This window comes from Hyperolius riggenbachi, chromosome 6 (genome assembly GCF_040937935.1).
Source record: "Hyperolius riggenbachi isolate aHypRig1 chromosome 6, aHypRig1.pri, whole genome shotgun sequence".
Taxonomy (NCBI): domain Eukaryota; kingdom Metazoa; phylum Chordata; class Amphibia; order Anura; family Hyperoliidae; genus Hyperolius; species Hyperolius riggenbachi.
This window is the reverse complement of record NC_090651.1, coordinates 14,935,198-14,951,823: the sequence shown is the minus strand read 5'-3', so window position 1 is coordinate 14,951,823 and position 16,626 is coordinate 14,935,198. Positions and strand designations below refer to the sequence as shown.

General features: G+C 45.9%; 1 protein-coding gene across 3 annotated transcripts in view; it reads left to right on the top strand.

Annotated features, from left to right (window-relative positions):
• MEGF6 (multiple EGF like domains 6) overlaps nt 1-16,626 on the top strand; it is a 495,432-nt gene that overhangs the window by 167,826 nt on the left and 310,980 nt on the right. For all 3 annotated transcript variants that reach the window (XM_068238861.1, XM_068238860.1, XM_068238862.1), the window contains one exon: nt 317-421. In XM_068238861.1, coding sequence (XP_068094962.1) covers nt 317-421 — 105 coding nt within the window. The remainder of the gene's footprint in view (nt 1-316; nt 422-16,626) is intronic.

Below are 16,626 nucleotides of genomic sequence, written 5' to 3'. Positions count from 1 at the left end.
AACTTATGTACTGTACTGTCCACATTTTGATTTCAGTGAATCTTACAGTGTATAGTAAATAAAAAGAAAACTGTTCCAGACATTTTCCATCTTTACTGCCTTACTAAAGCCAATCTTGATATCATTTCCTCCCTTACTCTCTTTTTTTTTCTCCTGCCTGAAATGGTGTATGCATTGCCAGCTCTCCTTCCCACTGAGCTCTGTACTAGAATGAGCAGTATACGTGTTACATATAGAAGCTGTCATGTATGTGAACTTTATGTCATGTCACACGGCAGAAATGTTCAACACAGATTTTCTCTTTGACCTTTTCTAGCGGCTTGCAATTCTGGCATCTGCTTCAACGGGGGGAACTGCGTAGAAGGTTCGTCACAGCGGTGCGTCTGTCCGGCAGGATTCCAGGGACCTCGCTGTCAGTATGGTAAGTGAAGGAAGCTTCAAATCTTGACACTTGTTCTGTAGCCATGCCATGTGGTACAGCTAACCTGTAATGGGTCCGCAGGGCGGGATTTACCATGAGGCAATGTAGGCATGTGCCTACAGGCGCCTCATGACGGAAAGGCGGCTCGCTCTCCTCCCTGAGCTCCTCCCTCCCTATGAAGGTCCTGATGAGAGTGTAAATGAGAGGCTACGCACCCAGCTCTCGGCGCTCCACTGATGAGATTTCCCTTCAGTCAGGGGCACCTCTATCTACCTAAAGGGATACTGAGCACCTAAAGTAAACCACAATTTTCACTTACCTGGGGCTTCCTCCAGCCCACCGTAGCGTGCGAGGTCCCCCGGCATCCTCCTGGCTCCCCTCTCGATACCGCAGGCGGCTCCGTTAATTGGCGACTTCTGCCTGAAGTCACCAGTACGAGTCCCTGCCGCGCACGTTACGCATCATCACATTTTGCGCATGTGCGGTTTCGAGTTAGTGACCTCGCAGCCTACGGTGGGCTGGAAGAAGCCCCAGGTAAGCGCAAATTGTGTTTTTTTAAGGTGCGCAGTATCCCTTTAAAGCAAACCTGAAGCAAAATAAAAGTATGCTATAATCAATTTTATGCGTAGTACAGATAATGAATAGAACATTCGTAGCAAAGAAAAAGAGTCTCATATTTTTAATTTTCAGTTATATAGTTTTTTTTAATATAACATTGCATCGCACAGTCGCAGTAACCACACTCTGTCTTTTAAGCTATAAAACAAAACAGAACTAATGACACTTTGAACTTTCCTGCAGTAAAACCTTATCAAAAGCTGTCTCTCACTGTTTCTTGGCTATTTAAAGAGATTCTGAAGCCTCACAAAAACTCTGTTTTTACTTCACAGTGATTTTTAGTATTAATGCCCTAAATGAAACACTCAATTAATCACCCCAAACTCCTGGGGCAAAAATGCACGACTTTCCATGTCGTGGATTTTGCTGCCTGGGGAGGCAGAGCTTTGGGCTGTAGCGCTGCCTCCAGTCCAATCAATCTGTGCTGATCGCCGCCTCTCCCTGCCCCTCTCAGTGAAAGAAGACTGAGGGGGGGGGGGGGGGGGGGGGGGGGGAGATCCGCGCAGATTGACGGAGTAGAGGCAGAGCTACTGCTCAAAGCTCTGCCTCTGTGCGGAAGCGATCCCTGAATCTTCCCCAGGGGATTTCGGGGGGATTAATTGAGTGTTAAGCCACAGGGATGCGGCGTTTCAGGTAGGGCATTAATACTAAAAACGGGTTTTGCGAGACTTCAGTCTCTCTTTAAAGGGAACCTTAACTGTAAAAAAAAAAAAAAGAGTTACTTACCTGGGGCATCTACCAGCCCCCTGCAGCCATCCTGTGCCCTCGTAGTCACTCACTGCTGCTCCGGTCCCCCGCCACCAGCTAGTTCTGCTTCTACCAGCCCCCTGCAGCCATCCTGTGCCCTCGCAGTCACTCATGGCTCCTCTGGTCCCCCGCTGCCAGCTAGTTTCGTTTTTGCCGACTGGTAGTCGGCCGGCCGCCATGCGTACGTTTTTACGCATTCCTGCGGGTGCAGGAAGCTATTCCAGACATCAACAAGTACATTTTACGCGTTACGGGTTTAATGTAAAAAGTTTTACGCATTACACCCGTAACGCATAAAAATACACTAGTTGATGTCTGCAATAGCTTTCTGCACCAGCAGGGATGCGTAAAAACGTACGCATGGCGGGCAGCTGACCGGTTCCCTTTAAGTGCTTCAGAAAACAGGACTGTATTTGACCCAGTGGGTTGAAGAGCTCAGAGAAGCACTTTTGCATAGACAACAACTGAAGTTTTTTTTTTAACTCTTCCTGTACTGGAAAACAACATGAGACTCTCTTCTTTGCTACTAATATTCTGTTTCTTAGCTGTATTATCAAATCATTATCTCACAAGTTTATTTTCGCTTCATGTTTGCCTTGATATCCAGGTGATTACACTATCTGTGTAAAATACGTATTTTTTTCAATGGATTGCTGCATATATAGCTTTTATAGTGTCTGGAATTTAACTTTAAGAAATATCACCCTTGTGCGCCTTATAGTTACACTTGCCTAAGTTTTGTTTGCTGTTTTGATAATATAAATGAGAATCCTGGAGATTATTTTTCCCGACACCTCAAGTAAACATTATGGGCAATTATGGCCCCCGCTCTCGCTTGAATTTGCATTCCAATTTGATGGTATCAGACGTGTGTGGAGACGGGAAAGGATCTCGTTGTGTATTGGCGTGTCACGTGGCGAGACACAAACACGGATTGCATATTTTATTTATGCCGGGATGGGAGAGAGACGGCTCTGTTCAGAATGGAGATGGGGAGATAGTCAGCGGGCCTCACGTGTAGACCGCGATCGGAATCATCCAAACGCTCGCCTTCCTTTCTCTGACTGCTCCGAATAAAGTCGCTGCTAAAACCGATTGGTAAAGGGTCAGTAGAGGGTCGGGTCACACGGCTGGCAGCTTGCTTAGCCGCAGTCAAACGCTTTTCTGTTACTGATGAGGCGGACAACATTTAGCGACACGTAGCGATAATGACCGTCATGGTGTATTGGATCTTTAAAGAAAACCTGTAACGACAAAAAGTTCCCCTCGGGAGTACTCACCTCGGGTGGGGTAAGCCTCCGGTCCTTCCCCTGTCCTCCTGTGTCCCACGGCGGTCTCGCTCTGGCCCTCCGGCGGGGATGTAAATATTTACCTTCCCGGCTCAGGCGCAGTATCGGCTCTCCGCTCGGAGATAGGTGGAAATAGCCGATCGCTGTCGGGCCGCTCTCCTGCGCAGGCGCAAGTCTCCTGCACAGTAGAGCGGACCCGACAGAGATCAGCTATTTTCGTCTATCTCCGTGCGGAGAGCCGATACTGCGCCTGCGCTGGAGCCTGGGAGGTAAATACAGCAAGCCTTGTCAGGCTTATCACGCCAGGGTTCCCGGGACACGTCGGGGAAGCCAGCGCTGGACTGCCTGCAGCTACGGGGGAGGGGGAAGCCTCATTGGGATCCAGTGTCTTCCCCCTCCCGAGGTGAGTACCCCCCAGGGCAACTTTTTTTTTAGTTACAGGTTTTTATTAAATAGCTAACAAGGTGGTATAGAACGCCTGATAGATTGGCTTCTATATATCCTGGTATAAGTGATAGGTGCTGGAGCGGTTGTGGAGCGAAAGGTACATTATTGCATTTAGTTGGGGAATATTCGTTAGTTGTGAATTGGGAAAAAGTTTTGGAGTGCATCAATAAGATTATTGATGCTAATGTTATTTGGGATCCTACCACGGTGTCACTACATGATACATCGAAGTCTGTTAGTTGTTGTTAGAGATCGTTGGTTCCACAATTATTGATTGCGGCTAAAAGTTTGATTCCAGTTAGGTGGAAAGGTCAGGATCCTCCAACCCTAAGGGCCTGAGCCCACTGCTGCGTTTTTAAAAATGCATAGAAATGCATGCGTTTTTTAAGTGATTTAAAACGCGTTTAAACGCGTTTCGAAGCATTCAAACGCATTATAATGCCTTCAAGCACGTTAAAACGCATTTCAATGCTTTAAAAATGCATTTCAAAACGATTTAAGACCGCATGCGTTTCTATGCGGTTTTTAAAACGCAGCAGTGGGCTCAGGCCCTTAAGAATTGGGTGAGAAAAGTTAACTTATAGGACTTGATTCACTAAACCGTGAGAAGTCTTATATTATGTTTTTGTGCTTCTTTGTGCGCAATCGCAAATGTTATCGTTTTTGTGTGAAAATTTGCGATTGTGCGAAAACGGCCGTGATAAGACTTCACGGTTTAATGAATCAAGCCCATTGAAAGATGCGGCATCAAAAACCGCATGCTCAACCCGCATGCGATTTCCCTATTAAAATACATTAGCATCGATTCACGTGCATTCCTCTCGCACGCGAAATCTGACGGCTCTGCCGTGCAAATTTCAGCCGCACACAAAAACGCTCCTGCAGCCGCACAAGTGGAAACAGCCCCATCCACTTGCATTGCCTATGCGAATCCGCATGCGGATTCGCTATAGTGGAAACGGGCCCTTACTGAGAATCCCCTATGAAGAGATGGACTAGTCCAAAACCTGTCACTTCTGTCAGATTTTCTACTACCTACTGTAGGTGACAGCAAGATAGGAGAAAAGTAATTTATGGCTCATTTTACTTTGGAAAAAACTAACTTCTTATTTGTCTATGTTTGCACATATTTTGTAATTTTGCAATTGTTCGCCATTGTGCCCCTTTAACTCTTTCAGGCAGAGAAAGAAAAAAGGAACACAGCCTAGTTATGTGTGTGCTTGGCTCTGTACATACACATGTCTGTCTCTTCATGTCACCTCGGGTATCCTTTAAAGAATCCTAGAATTCTGCAGTAACTGGCCATTAACACGCCGCCGTTACAATACGCTAACAGCAGATCGTCGGCCTACAGCTGTGCTATCAGCCTCTTCTTCCAGATGGCGCGTTCGCCGCTGATGGTAAATATCCGGCTAACAGTGCGTTCGGGAGCTCTCAAGGCAGCAGTCATGCAAACAGATTAGAAAAACATTTCCAGCTCTGAGCGGAGCAGCAGCCGAGAGGGGAGATGTGATTTTTAGGAGCTTGACGTATCTGTGCTGGAGAGCTCACTGGAGTGGCTGAGGATTCGAGGCACTCTGCGAGTGATTAGGCTATCAGTCGTGAATCTCATCCCTGCCAAATGTTCATCTGCTGATGGGCGACTGCTCAGACCGGCTGCGGATTTAACGTTTATTGATCCGGCCTCCTTGCGACACCTTGGGAGATTTACAACACATGTACGGCATATGTTCTGGGACCGCCTTGACACGACATTACTCCACGTAGACAAGATCGAGAATGGAACGAGAAACAAGACAACCCAGCTCCAAGCTTCACAGCAAAACGGTCACCAACCCAGAAAAATATGTAATCAGAGGTTAAAGAGAACCCGAGGTGGATTTGAAGAATATTATCTGCATACAGAGGCTGGATATGCCTATACAGCCCAGCCTCTGTTGCTATCCCAAACCCCCCTAAGGTCCCCCTGCACTCTGCAATCCCTCATAAATCACAGCCACGCTGCTGACAAACAGCTTGTCAGAGCTGGCTGTGTTTATCTCTATAGTGTCAGTCTGCTGCTCTCCCCGCCTCCTGCAGAACTCCAGTCCCCGCCTGCATCCCTTCCCTCCCTTCTGATTGGAGGGAAGGGACGGGGGCAGGGACCGGAGCTATGCAGGAGGCGGGGGTGCAGCTGAGACTGACACTACAGATGTAAACACAGCCTCACAGCATGGCTGTGATTTATGAGGGATAGCAGAGCGCAGGGGGACCTTAGTGGGGTTTGGGATAGCAACAGAGGCTGGCTGTGTAGGCAGATCCAGCCTCTGTATGCAGATAACATTCTTTAAACACACCTCGGGTTCTCTTTAAGACTGCCTGTCATAATGATCAGTAGGTCCAGATAAGCAGGCCAAGGAAATTAATGTGCAGTGGTTCTTTACAGTTTGTAAACCCTTTTCAAAATATGTAATGAGATCATAATTAACCTCCTGGGCGATACAATAATATCACCAGGGGGCGCCGCAGCACTTTTTTTATTATTATTTTTTTTAATCATGCAGCTAGCCTAGTGCTAGCTACATGATAGCCGCTGCGCAGCGGCATCCCCCCACCCCTTCCGATCGCCTCCGGCAATCAGAGCAAACAGGAAATCCCATTCAGAACGGGATTTCCTCTTTGGCTTCCCCCATTGCCATGGCGACGATCGGGATGACGTCATCCACGTCATCCACGTCGTGGCGTCGGAGGGAGTCCCGATCCACTCCTTAGTGCTGCCTGGCGGTTATTGGCCAGGCTGCGCGCGGGGTCTCGGGGGGGGGGGCTCTAACGCGGCGGGTATCGGCGAATCGTCGCGGAGTACGTTTTTTCTAGAGTAAAATGAACCATAAATTACTTTTCTCCTATGTTGCTGTCACTTACAGTAGGTAGTAGAGATCTGATAGAAGCGAAAAGGTTTTGGACTAGCCCATCTCTTCATAGGGGATTCTCAGCATGGCCTTTATTCTTTATAAGGATATTCCCTAAAATTATTTAAACAATGATGCTGGCCAGCTTCCCTGCTCACTACACAGGTTTTTTGGCAGTTAGACAGAGTAACTTTCATTCACTAAGTGTTTTTGAAAATAAAAAAATCCCTGAGAATCCCCCATGAAGAGATGGACTAGCCCAAAACCTGTCGCTTCTGTCAGATTTCTACTACTTACTGTAAGTGACAGCAACATAGGAGAAAAGTCATTTATGGCTCATTTTACTCCTGGAATAAACTGACTTCTTATTTGTTTATGTTTCCACATAGTTTACATTTTTAAATGTTTTGCCATACTGCCCCTTTAAAGAAATAAGTGCAAAACACATTTGACTGTGAATTTATTAAAGCCCCATCTTATCTGCAATTGCTTCCCCATTTAGCCCATCTTGTTTTTCTCTGTATATAACCTCTGTGATTGGCTGATGTTGCATAAATCGCTTTTAAAATACATGGTCAGGGGCCCAGGAACCAGCTACTTCATGCACTACTTACTACCATTGTCATAGGCTGCAACATTCTCCAACTGATTCAAGGGGCCCATACACTGGTCGATTTCAGCCATCGATCGATTCTATAGAATCAGAACTCTATTCTTTCAAATCCATTGATCGATTTGTGTCCAATTTCGATCGATTTCGATGGATTTGATCTATCTGACAGGATGGAAGATCTAGGTCTATCTGCTGCTGGTAGCAGATCCATGGCCCATAAAGTTGCATTGGATCTAATGGTTTAATAATGCATTTAGATAGATCTCCAATAGATTTCATTCTGAAATCTATTGGAAATCTGTTCCTAGTGTGCAGCACACATCAGATAGATTCCTTTCAGATTCGACTTGTTAGGCATCTGACAGAAATCTATATGATGGTCGAATCTGCTGCCAATCTATAAGTGTATGGCCACCTTTAGTCTGTGCCCCTCCCACATCCATGGATATGGTCACCTGAATCCCAGGTCACTTCTTATGCTTCTGAAGTTCCTGGTTTAGCTAGTTCCCGCAACATCAGCTCCAGCCAGCTGCATGACTTCCGGTCAACCCAGCCCACGTCACTTCCGGTCAGCCCAGCCCACGTCACTTCCGGCAGGTCTGGTACTCATTACCTTGTCTCTCTGTAGTTTAAAGCGGCTTCTTCTGTCAACACCTCATATAGAGCAATCAGACAACCTTTCATTGCATAATAGCTTTCAGAGCCTAAACTCCTCCCTGGATAAAAACACGTCATCAAAATAAAGATTGAAAAAAGTACTGATCCGTTGCGTTAAACTGCGGTAAAACAGGGTAATGTAACACAGCTTTGCAAGACAACTGTAAAAGGGCCTCGGTGTGTGAAGATGTGGGAAAGGGTTAAAAAAAAGAAGGGACACGAATGCCACAGACAAATTAAGTTTTATTTTTTAAAAGTTTACTTATACGAGCCGCGCTCACTGCCTACTTGACTGCAGCGTCGTGCTTCATGATTAGGAATGGGAAGGGTCCCATATGTCCTGAATAAATGTATCCTGGAAAGGTTGGATCGGAGGAATGAAATGACAGATTGGGATTGGGGCGGCGCAGCGAGATAAAATGACCTCCCGCAGGACTCCGGCTGCTGCCACGAGAGGTGAAACAGAAGATTTCTCTGCCCGGCATATTAAGTGCAGCGAAGTCGCTGGTGAGAAGCCCGGAGGAACGCACAGACTTTTATTAATGGGAACATAAGTTCCTGAGAGCTGACGAGACTCGCGGACATAAAATCACACACTGTACTCTTCCCCGGCGCTGAGTCAGACAAGCTGTGACTTTCACGCTGCCTGGCCCAGAAACTGAGCTGGTCGCTATCACGGCCGTACCGCATTCTGCTCATTATCTCGTGTTCTGTAATAATATCCCTAAAATGTATTTTGGGGTGAATATTCACATACACGTATACAAGACTTCTCACGTGCTTCACCCCTCCTCTGGAAAGCCCTTCCACAGCACATCTGCCGCTCTCCAACCATTTTGGTCTCATCTGATCAGAGCACCTTCTTCCACATGTTTGCTGTGTCCCCCACATGGCTTGTGGCAAACTGCAAATGGTACTTCTTATGCTTTTCTGTTAACAATGGCTTTCTTCTTGCCACTATTCCATAAAGGCCAACTTTGTGCAGTGCATGACTAATAGTTGTCCTATGGACAGATTCCCCCACCTGAGCTGTAGACTTCTGCAGTTCGTCCAGAGTCACCATGGGCCTCTTGACTGCATTTCTGATCAGCGCTCTCCTTGTTCGGCCTGTGAGTTTAGGTGGATGGCCTTGTCTTGGTAGGTTTACAGTTGTGCCATACTCCTTCCATTTCTGAATGATCGCTTGAACAGTGCTCCGTGAGATGTTCAAGGCTTTGGAAATCTTTTTGTAGCCTAAGCCTGATTTAAATTTCTCAATAACTTGATCCCTGACCTGTCTTGTGTGTTCTTTGGACTTCATGGTGTTGTTGCTCCCAATATTCTCTTAGACAACCTCTGAGGCCATCACAGAGCAGCTGTATTTGTACTGACATTAGATTACACACAGGTGCACTCTATTTAGTCATTAGCACTCATCAGGCAATGTCTATGGGCAACTGACTGCACTCAGACCAAAGGGGGCTGAATAATTACGCACACCCCACTTTGCAGTTAATGATTTGTAAAAAATGTTTGGAATCATGTATGATTTTCGTTCCACTTCTCACGTGTACACCACTGTGTGTTGGTCTTTCACGTGGAATTCCAATAACATTGTTTCATGTTTGTGGCAGTAATGTGACAAAATGTGGAAAACTTCAAGGGGGCCGAATACTTTTGCAAACCACTGTATATCTTTAGATTGTAAGCTTGCAAGAGCAGGGCTCTCTCACCCTATTGGGCTTGATTCATTAAACCGTGATCACTTAAATATCACACCTTATCAAAGATCACACCTTTATTATAATAATTCAGGAAGCAAAATCTGGGGGGCAGAGCTGGCGACTGAACAGCCTATCGCCATGCAGCAGCATCTCTTCATAGGCTCCTAGTATCACGTGACATGCATCAGGAGCTGGATGTGCTCCAGTATTGTAAGGGGGTGACCAGATTCTGGCCACACTTCTTACTGAGCACACGATGGGTGCGAATAACATGGCATTTTGCGCAGGAGTTGTCGGGAATCTTAAAGATCTGATCCGTGACGGTCATTAACGCTGCATGTCACAAAGTGTCATCCGGCTAATCGTACACTCGTACCCATGTCACAACATTACGGAAATGATTGCCCATCGCTCAGAAAATCGCCAATCGTCTGAATAATCGCACACAAAATTGCGAGGTGAGTATTTATTTTGTATATTTTATATAGCGCCAACATCTTCCGCAGCGCTGTACAGAGCATATTGTCTTGTCACTCAACTGTCCCACAGAGGGGCTCACAATCTAATCCCTGCTATAGTCCTATATTTATGTATGTATCGTGTAGAGTATGTATGGTAGTCCAGGGGCAAATTAAGGGGTAAACCAATTAACTTATCTGTATGTTTTTTGGGATGTGTGAGGAAACCGGAGTGCCCGGAGGAAACCCACACAGACACGGGGAGAACATACAAACTCCTTGCAGATGTTGACCTGGCTTGGATTTTAACCGGGGACCCAGCACTGGAAGGCGAGAGCGCTAACCACTACGCCACCGTGCTGCCCTTGTGTGTAAAGTATGAGCCTTTAGTGCAGCTATGTTCAAAGGGTCATTACCTTGTTTTTCAACTTAAAAGGCAGAGTGTGGATTTAAAACAGCAGCTGTGACAGTCTGATGCAATCTCATCAATAAAGCTATATATCTGAAAATAAATATGACACTTTCTTATACTACTAATGTATTTATCAGCCATACGAAACATACAATTCATTTTCTCCCAAGCTTATTTTGATTTCAGGTTCGCTTTAAGAACTGAGGATAATAGAACGTAGCGGGCTTTATCCGGCAGCTGGAGACAATAACCATTCCGTCGTACAAAAGCATCTCCGTGCCTTATCTGCCCCGCAAGCCGCAGATTATTCCAACGGAGAATCCATTTCTTTTAATTTCCCAAATCGGATTCCGTGCCACCTGTACGGCTGCTCACTGCACGCGGCGGCGTCCTTTCTCCGCGACTCTGCCCCCCGCCTAGATCTCATTACAATCTGGCTGCCGAGAACAATACGCCAATGAGATGCCGGCTTCCTGTGTCCCCGCTTACACGGCGAACGCACGGCAAAGCCTCCCCCATCAGAGCGAGAGATCCGCACCGACCGCGGCGACAGTCTGTAACCGTTCAGTGATTGGGATGCAAATGGGCAAACACAGAGATAGGAATAATGAGAAGGTTCCTCCTTTGTAGAATTGTAAGCGTTTAGGGACCTTTTCCACCAGCGCAAAACTGAATCGCAAAACCGCAAACCGCTAGCGATTTTACAATCGCTACGGTTTGCTTTTTAACATAGGAATCGCGGTAGGTCATTTCCACTACCGCGATTCGCTTTTGTCGGGAACGCGAACGCGCGGCGGAACGATAATTGCCGCGATTTTGCTATGCAGTGCATAGCATAGCAAAATCGCGGCCGCAAACGTCGGGGGAATCGCCGGTTTTGCGATTCAGCAATCGCTAGCGTTCAGCGTGAACGCTAGCGATTGCAGGTGGAAAAGGGCCCTTAGGGTTTGGATGCTAAATAAAAAACAGCTCGCAAGTGTTCTGCAGGAAAATGAAACAAAAACACTAAAACTGAATTTCAGGATATAATCCGGATTTAGATAGTGTGTAAAGGTGTTAGGCCTCGTTCACATCATTTAGCGCAGATGGATGTGCGATCAGAACGCAACGCGTCCGATCGCACGCCATCTGCGCTACTATGCGCTGCGCTGCAGATTCCATTCATTACAACGAATGGGATCTGCGCTGCGATTACCAAAAATGCGTGCAGCATGCGATAGCGCAATCTTACTGCCACGCAGCGCATATGATGGGAACGGTAGAAGGGCTGTCTATGCCCTTCTACCGTTCTTGCGTGTCGCACACTATACGCGCTGCCAAAATGCGCACGGCAGCGTGTATAGTCTGAACGAGGCCTAAGGCTTCTTTTAAGGCGGCCATACATTAGAAGATTATGGGCAGATTCGACCAAGAGACAAATTTCTCTAATCGAATTTAATTAGAGATAAATTTGTCTCTTGGTCAAATCTGCCCATACACTACAGGCCGATTCCCGTCCGATTTAAGCATAAAATCATCAGGGAATCGACTGAGCCCGCCGCGTCCGCCCCGCCGCTGCCCCCCAATGTATAAATGTATATAGTGTAGTGTATTTATACATTACCTGTGCTGTAGCAGCTTCCAAACGGTGTCCGGCCATCTCGCCGGTAACAGCCGCATACATGTTAGCGGCGCATAGCGTCTGACATCAGACATAGCGCCGCCGGCGTGTATGCGGAACCCGGCGAGATGGACGGAAACCGCGTGAAGGCTGACACCGGACAAGTAATGTATAAATGCACTACACACTACATACATTTATACATTGCGGCGGGGGTTTCGTCATCTCGTCGCTCGTTCGCAAATCGGCCGCCGTACCGCCGCACTATTGACCAACCAACTCCGGCCCTGACATGACCGTGTGGCCAATTTCTGTCTCGAAATTGGTCGCTTTGTCGATTGGGCATGCACTTGGCAGCACCAATTTTCATCCAATTTGATTATAATAATCAAATTGAATGGTTGGTTGGTTGGCTAATGTATGGCCACCTTTACACTGCAAATCACAATTCCGATTTGCGTTTCCAGTTTGCGATTTTCAATGGATGCTAGAAGAAACTCAAGAAGAAAAACACAGAAAAGCGCAGCATGCAGGACTTTTTTTTTAATCACATCAAAAATCACAATCGCATGTAAAATCACATCAATATCAGAAATCGGAATGGCAGGTAGTGTAAGAGAGCACTTAGAAGGTGTTTTGGGATTTTACTTCCGACTTCCTGCAAAGTAGAGGCAGTGGAGAATCATGCTGCACTTGCTTCCGGTAGCAGGACAGGTCCTCTTCACGCCCCTCTTCAGTGTAGCCCAGCACTGTACAGCCTATCACCTTGCAGCTGTCTGTCACATGACATACAGAGGCGGGAGCCGCATGGAGGCTGCACGGTGCAGAGTTGCACTGAGGAGGAGTGAGGGAAGCCTGTCCTGAAGCAGATAAAGTATCAGACTCCGCTGCTCTGCAACTAGCTAGCACAGGAGCGGGCCCCCTTTAGCCACCCCCTGTGTGGGAGGGGGTTTTCTATTTGTGTGCTCATAGTATGCAACTTAACATGAGGGGAGGGGCTAACCAAAACTTCAATGGCAGAGCCCGCCCCTTCCAAGTTACATCGCTGACTCGATCCTTTGGGCTGCAGTTTAGGGCTGACTTCTGTACAGACGCGTTGCTGGTCTAGAGGTGAGTGATGCGTCTCTTGCAATGGTGGGAGAAGGAGGGGTGGCATGCAACGGGGCGGTTCCCAGTGGGTGGGGTGAGGAGAAGAACACGCTCAGAGGTCGGTCAGACGTCACTAAAGAGCCGGCACGCCGATCTGCACCCTAGATTCTCACGCGCTAGATGTTTATTATCGGTCCCGCCCACCCCATGCGTACATAGCTCCACTGTCCCTGTCTCCTGTATGGTAATGAGACAGCACATTGTTGCAAATTATTGATTTTAAAATGTATCATATCTGTGAGAGCAGGGATGTCACTAATAAATGACGCGCTGCAAAAATGGTCGTGATGCGCGTTACTGCTGCTTTATAAGTAGCGTTATGTGAAAAGACGGGAGTGATGCACCATGGGAAACCACAGCTGCTCACGTAAAGTGAAACGGAACCGAGTAAAATTATTTGATATTAACACATGATGTACCTGCAAATTATATTACATACTTACCTCTCCATCAGTTCCTCTCAGAAGCTCACCAGTTCTGACTAGATCTAATCAGACTTGTCTCTCAGGAAGCTGGAATTCTTAAGGAGCCCATGCACTGGTCGATTTCAGCCATCGATCGATCGATCGATCCTATGAAATCAATCCGTTGATTGGAAATAGATTCTAACAAATCGACCGATTTCAATTCGATTTGATCTACCTGACAGGATGAAAAATCTAGGTCGATCTGCTGCTGGCAGCAGATCAATGGCTCATAGAGTTGCATTAGATCTAATAATGCATTTAGATATGGGGAGTAATAACAGGGCGCTCTACAGATACAGAAGAATCATAAAACAATGTCCCTTTAATACTTAAACATTCCCAAAGTCCATATAAAATTCCTCCCAGAGTCCTTGGGTGTAAGGAACTTCTCCCAATCTTCCTGTGGTATATTGTTATTGTTATACGCTCACCAGATATTTGGGCTGCCCTTCTCAGGATCAGCAAACAGCGCTTCTGGCCATTAGGGCATATAGTGGAGGCGCGCACATTGAGGTTGTCTGGCATTTAGATAGATTTCCAATAGATTTCATCCTAAAATCCATTGGAAATCTGTTCCTAGTGTGTGGTACACATCAGATAGATTCCTGTTAGATTCGACTTGTTAGGCATCTGACAGAGATCTATCTGATGGTCGAATCTGCTGAAAATCTATAAGTGTATGGCACTGTATCAGTTGCTGTCAGTTACACCATAACTGAGAGGGCAATTGATGTGCAAGGTAATGTCCATGTTTCCCTACCGCTTAAGTGGGTGATATTACAAGTTAATAGTGTGCTGACCAGGATGCTGTTATGGGGTAATGGCCATTTTCATAACGTAGGACAGAGAATTCCATTGATCATAGTGGACAAACATGATGCGGGAGAGGAGAAAGAGATTGATGAGTTGACTAAACGGGAAGCAAGTATGTTAATTTTGACTTTTATTTTTCAGTTCAGGTTCTCTTTAAAGTTGAACTTTCGAAAATACCCTTTGTTTTAAAGGATACCACAACTGACATGTGACATGTTGAGATAGACATGTGTATGTACAGTGCCTAGCACACAAATACCTATGCTGTGTTCCTTTTTTTCTTTCTGTGCCTGAAAGAGTTAAATATCAGGTATGTAAGTGGCTGACTCAGTCCTGACTCAGACAGGAAGTGACTACAGTGTGACCCTCCCTGATAAGAAATTCCACCTATAAAATACTTTCCTAGCAGAAAATGGCTTCTGAGAGCAAGAAAGAGATAAAAAGAGGAATTTCTTATCAGTGAGGGTCACACTGTAGTCACTTCCTGTCTGAGTCAGGACTGAGTCAGCCACTTATATACCTGATATTTAACTCTTTCAGAGAGAGAAAGAAAAAAAGGAACACAGCAGAGTTATTTGTGTGCTAGGCACTGTACATACACATGTCTATCTCATTATGTCACATTTCAGTTGTGGTATCCTTTAAGAAAGCAAATGTATGTAACGCAGTGATAAATACACACTGCTTCATATTATAAATCGGCGTCTTTAGTGTAAAGCTAAGAAGAAAATGTAATAAATGAGATAAGAACGCTCTCTATACAGCCCATGTGATCCCTTTCCCTGGACCTGAGCGGTGATTTCCGCTGTTTTCGAGCGTTTAGCGTTGGAGAAGCTTGTTGGAAAACCTCGCTGATGCCTCCTGATAAAGCGCGAGTCCTGCCGGATGCTGTGAGGACTATTATCGGGGATGGAGTGGAGGACGCGGGGGCTTATCATTAGCAGAGGCTGCATGTGACATCTGAGTGCGGTCAGCGCGATCGCTGTGGTCTCACTCCTCATGTCACCGATAAGTGCCACTATTGAGAGTAATGCTGGTTCTGTGACATCGCTGCTCTCATTACCAGGATTCGTCAGAGAGGAGTATACAGCTCACAGTAATAATGCCTTATTAACTCTGCCCCTGATTTAGATTTCTGCTTTGAGGGCTGGTGCACACCGAGCGGCTTTTTCCGCGTTTTCAGATCCGCTTGCGGCTGCGGATCTGCTTGGTCAATGTATCTCAATGGGGTGGTGCACACCAGAGCGGCAGGCGTTTTGCAGAAACGAAAAATGCCTGGGTGAGGCATTTTTTGGATTTCGGATGCGTTTCTGCCTCAATCTTAAGTATAGGAAAAACGCAAACCGCTCTGAAAAACGGCACTTCAGAGCGGTTTTGCAGGCGTTTTTGTTACAGAAGCTGTTCAGTAACAGCTTTACTGTAACAATATATGAAATCTACTATACTGAAAACCGCAGCAGCAATCCGCAAAACACTAGCAAAACGCCTCATAAAAATAAAAAAAAGCGTTTAAAAATCTGCTAGCATTTTGCGGTTCTGCTAGCGGGTTTTGGTGTGCACCAGCCCTAAAAGAGAGAACTATGCCTGATTTACAGTGTTGGGCTTGGCCACCGTTCTGCAGCTCAGTCTCAGGGTGTCGGCAATCTTCTTACAGCCTAGGCTATGCAGAGCAACAATTCTTTCTTTAACTGGTTCGAGGTCCACGGTTTTTACGGTTCCTGACATTTTTGACACTTTAGCTGTGTCGCTTTGATACAGCTGTAACTTTTTAATTACTTATGCCTTCTTAGTGATATATATCTTGTTTTTTTCAGTACAATCTAGGCTTTCTTTGGGTAATATTTTTCTCCCAGAACAATTTTATTTTATTGTCATTTTAAGAGGAAAAATTAGGCGTAAATGCTGAAAATAAAATTTTTCACCCTTCCTAATTTTCACATGACACGTCCCACATTTATGAAACACAAAAAAATAATTATTTGGCCCTTCCCAGTTAAAACAATACCCCATATGCCATATTTTATTACTAGCTGAGCATGTGGCGGACCCCCAGGCTGCGCATCAGTGGCATTCACTAGGGCAGCAGTTCTGGGGCCATAGTGCTGTAAAGATGCATCGCTAGGCAATGACGATACATCTGTAGAGCATTTGGACCTCTAGCAATCGCATCTGATTGCTACAGGCGGCAGTCATTGAACGTTTATAAGGTATAGGTATTGCAGGGGTTAATAGGCTAGGTTGGGGTTAAAATTAACTGGGGATTAAAAAAAACGTTTTATTTTATTGAGAACATCTCACTTTAAAAACTTTTCCTCCCCCCAACTTTATTGAATGGTTGTTGCTA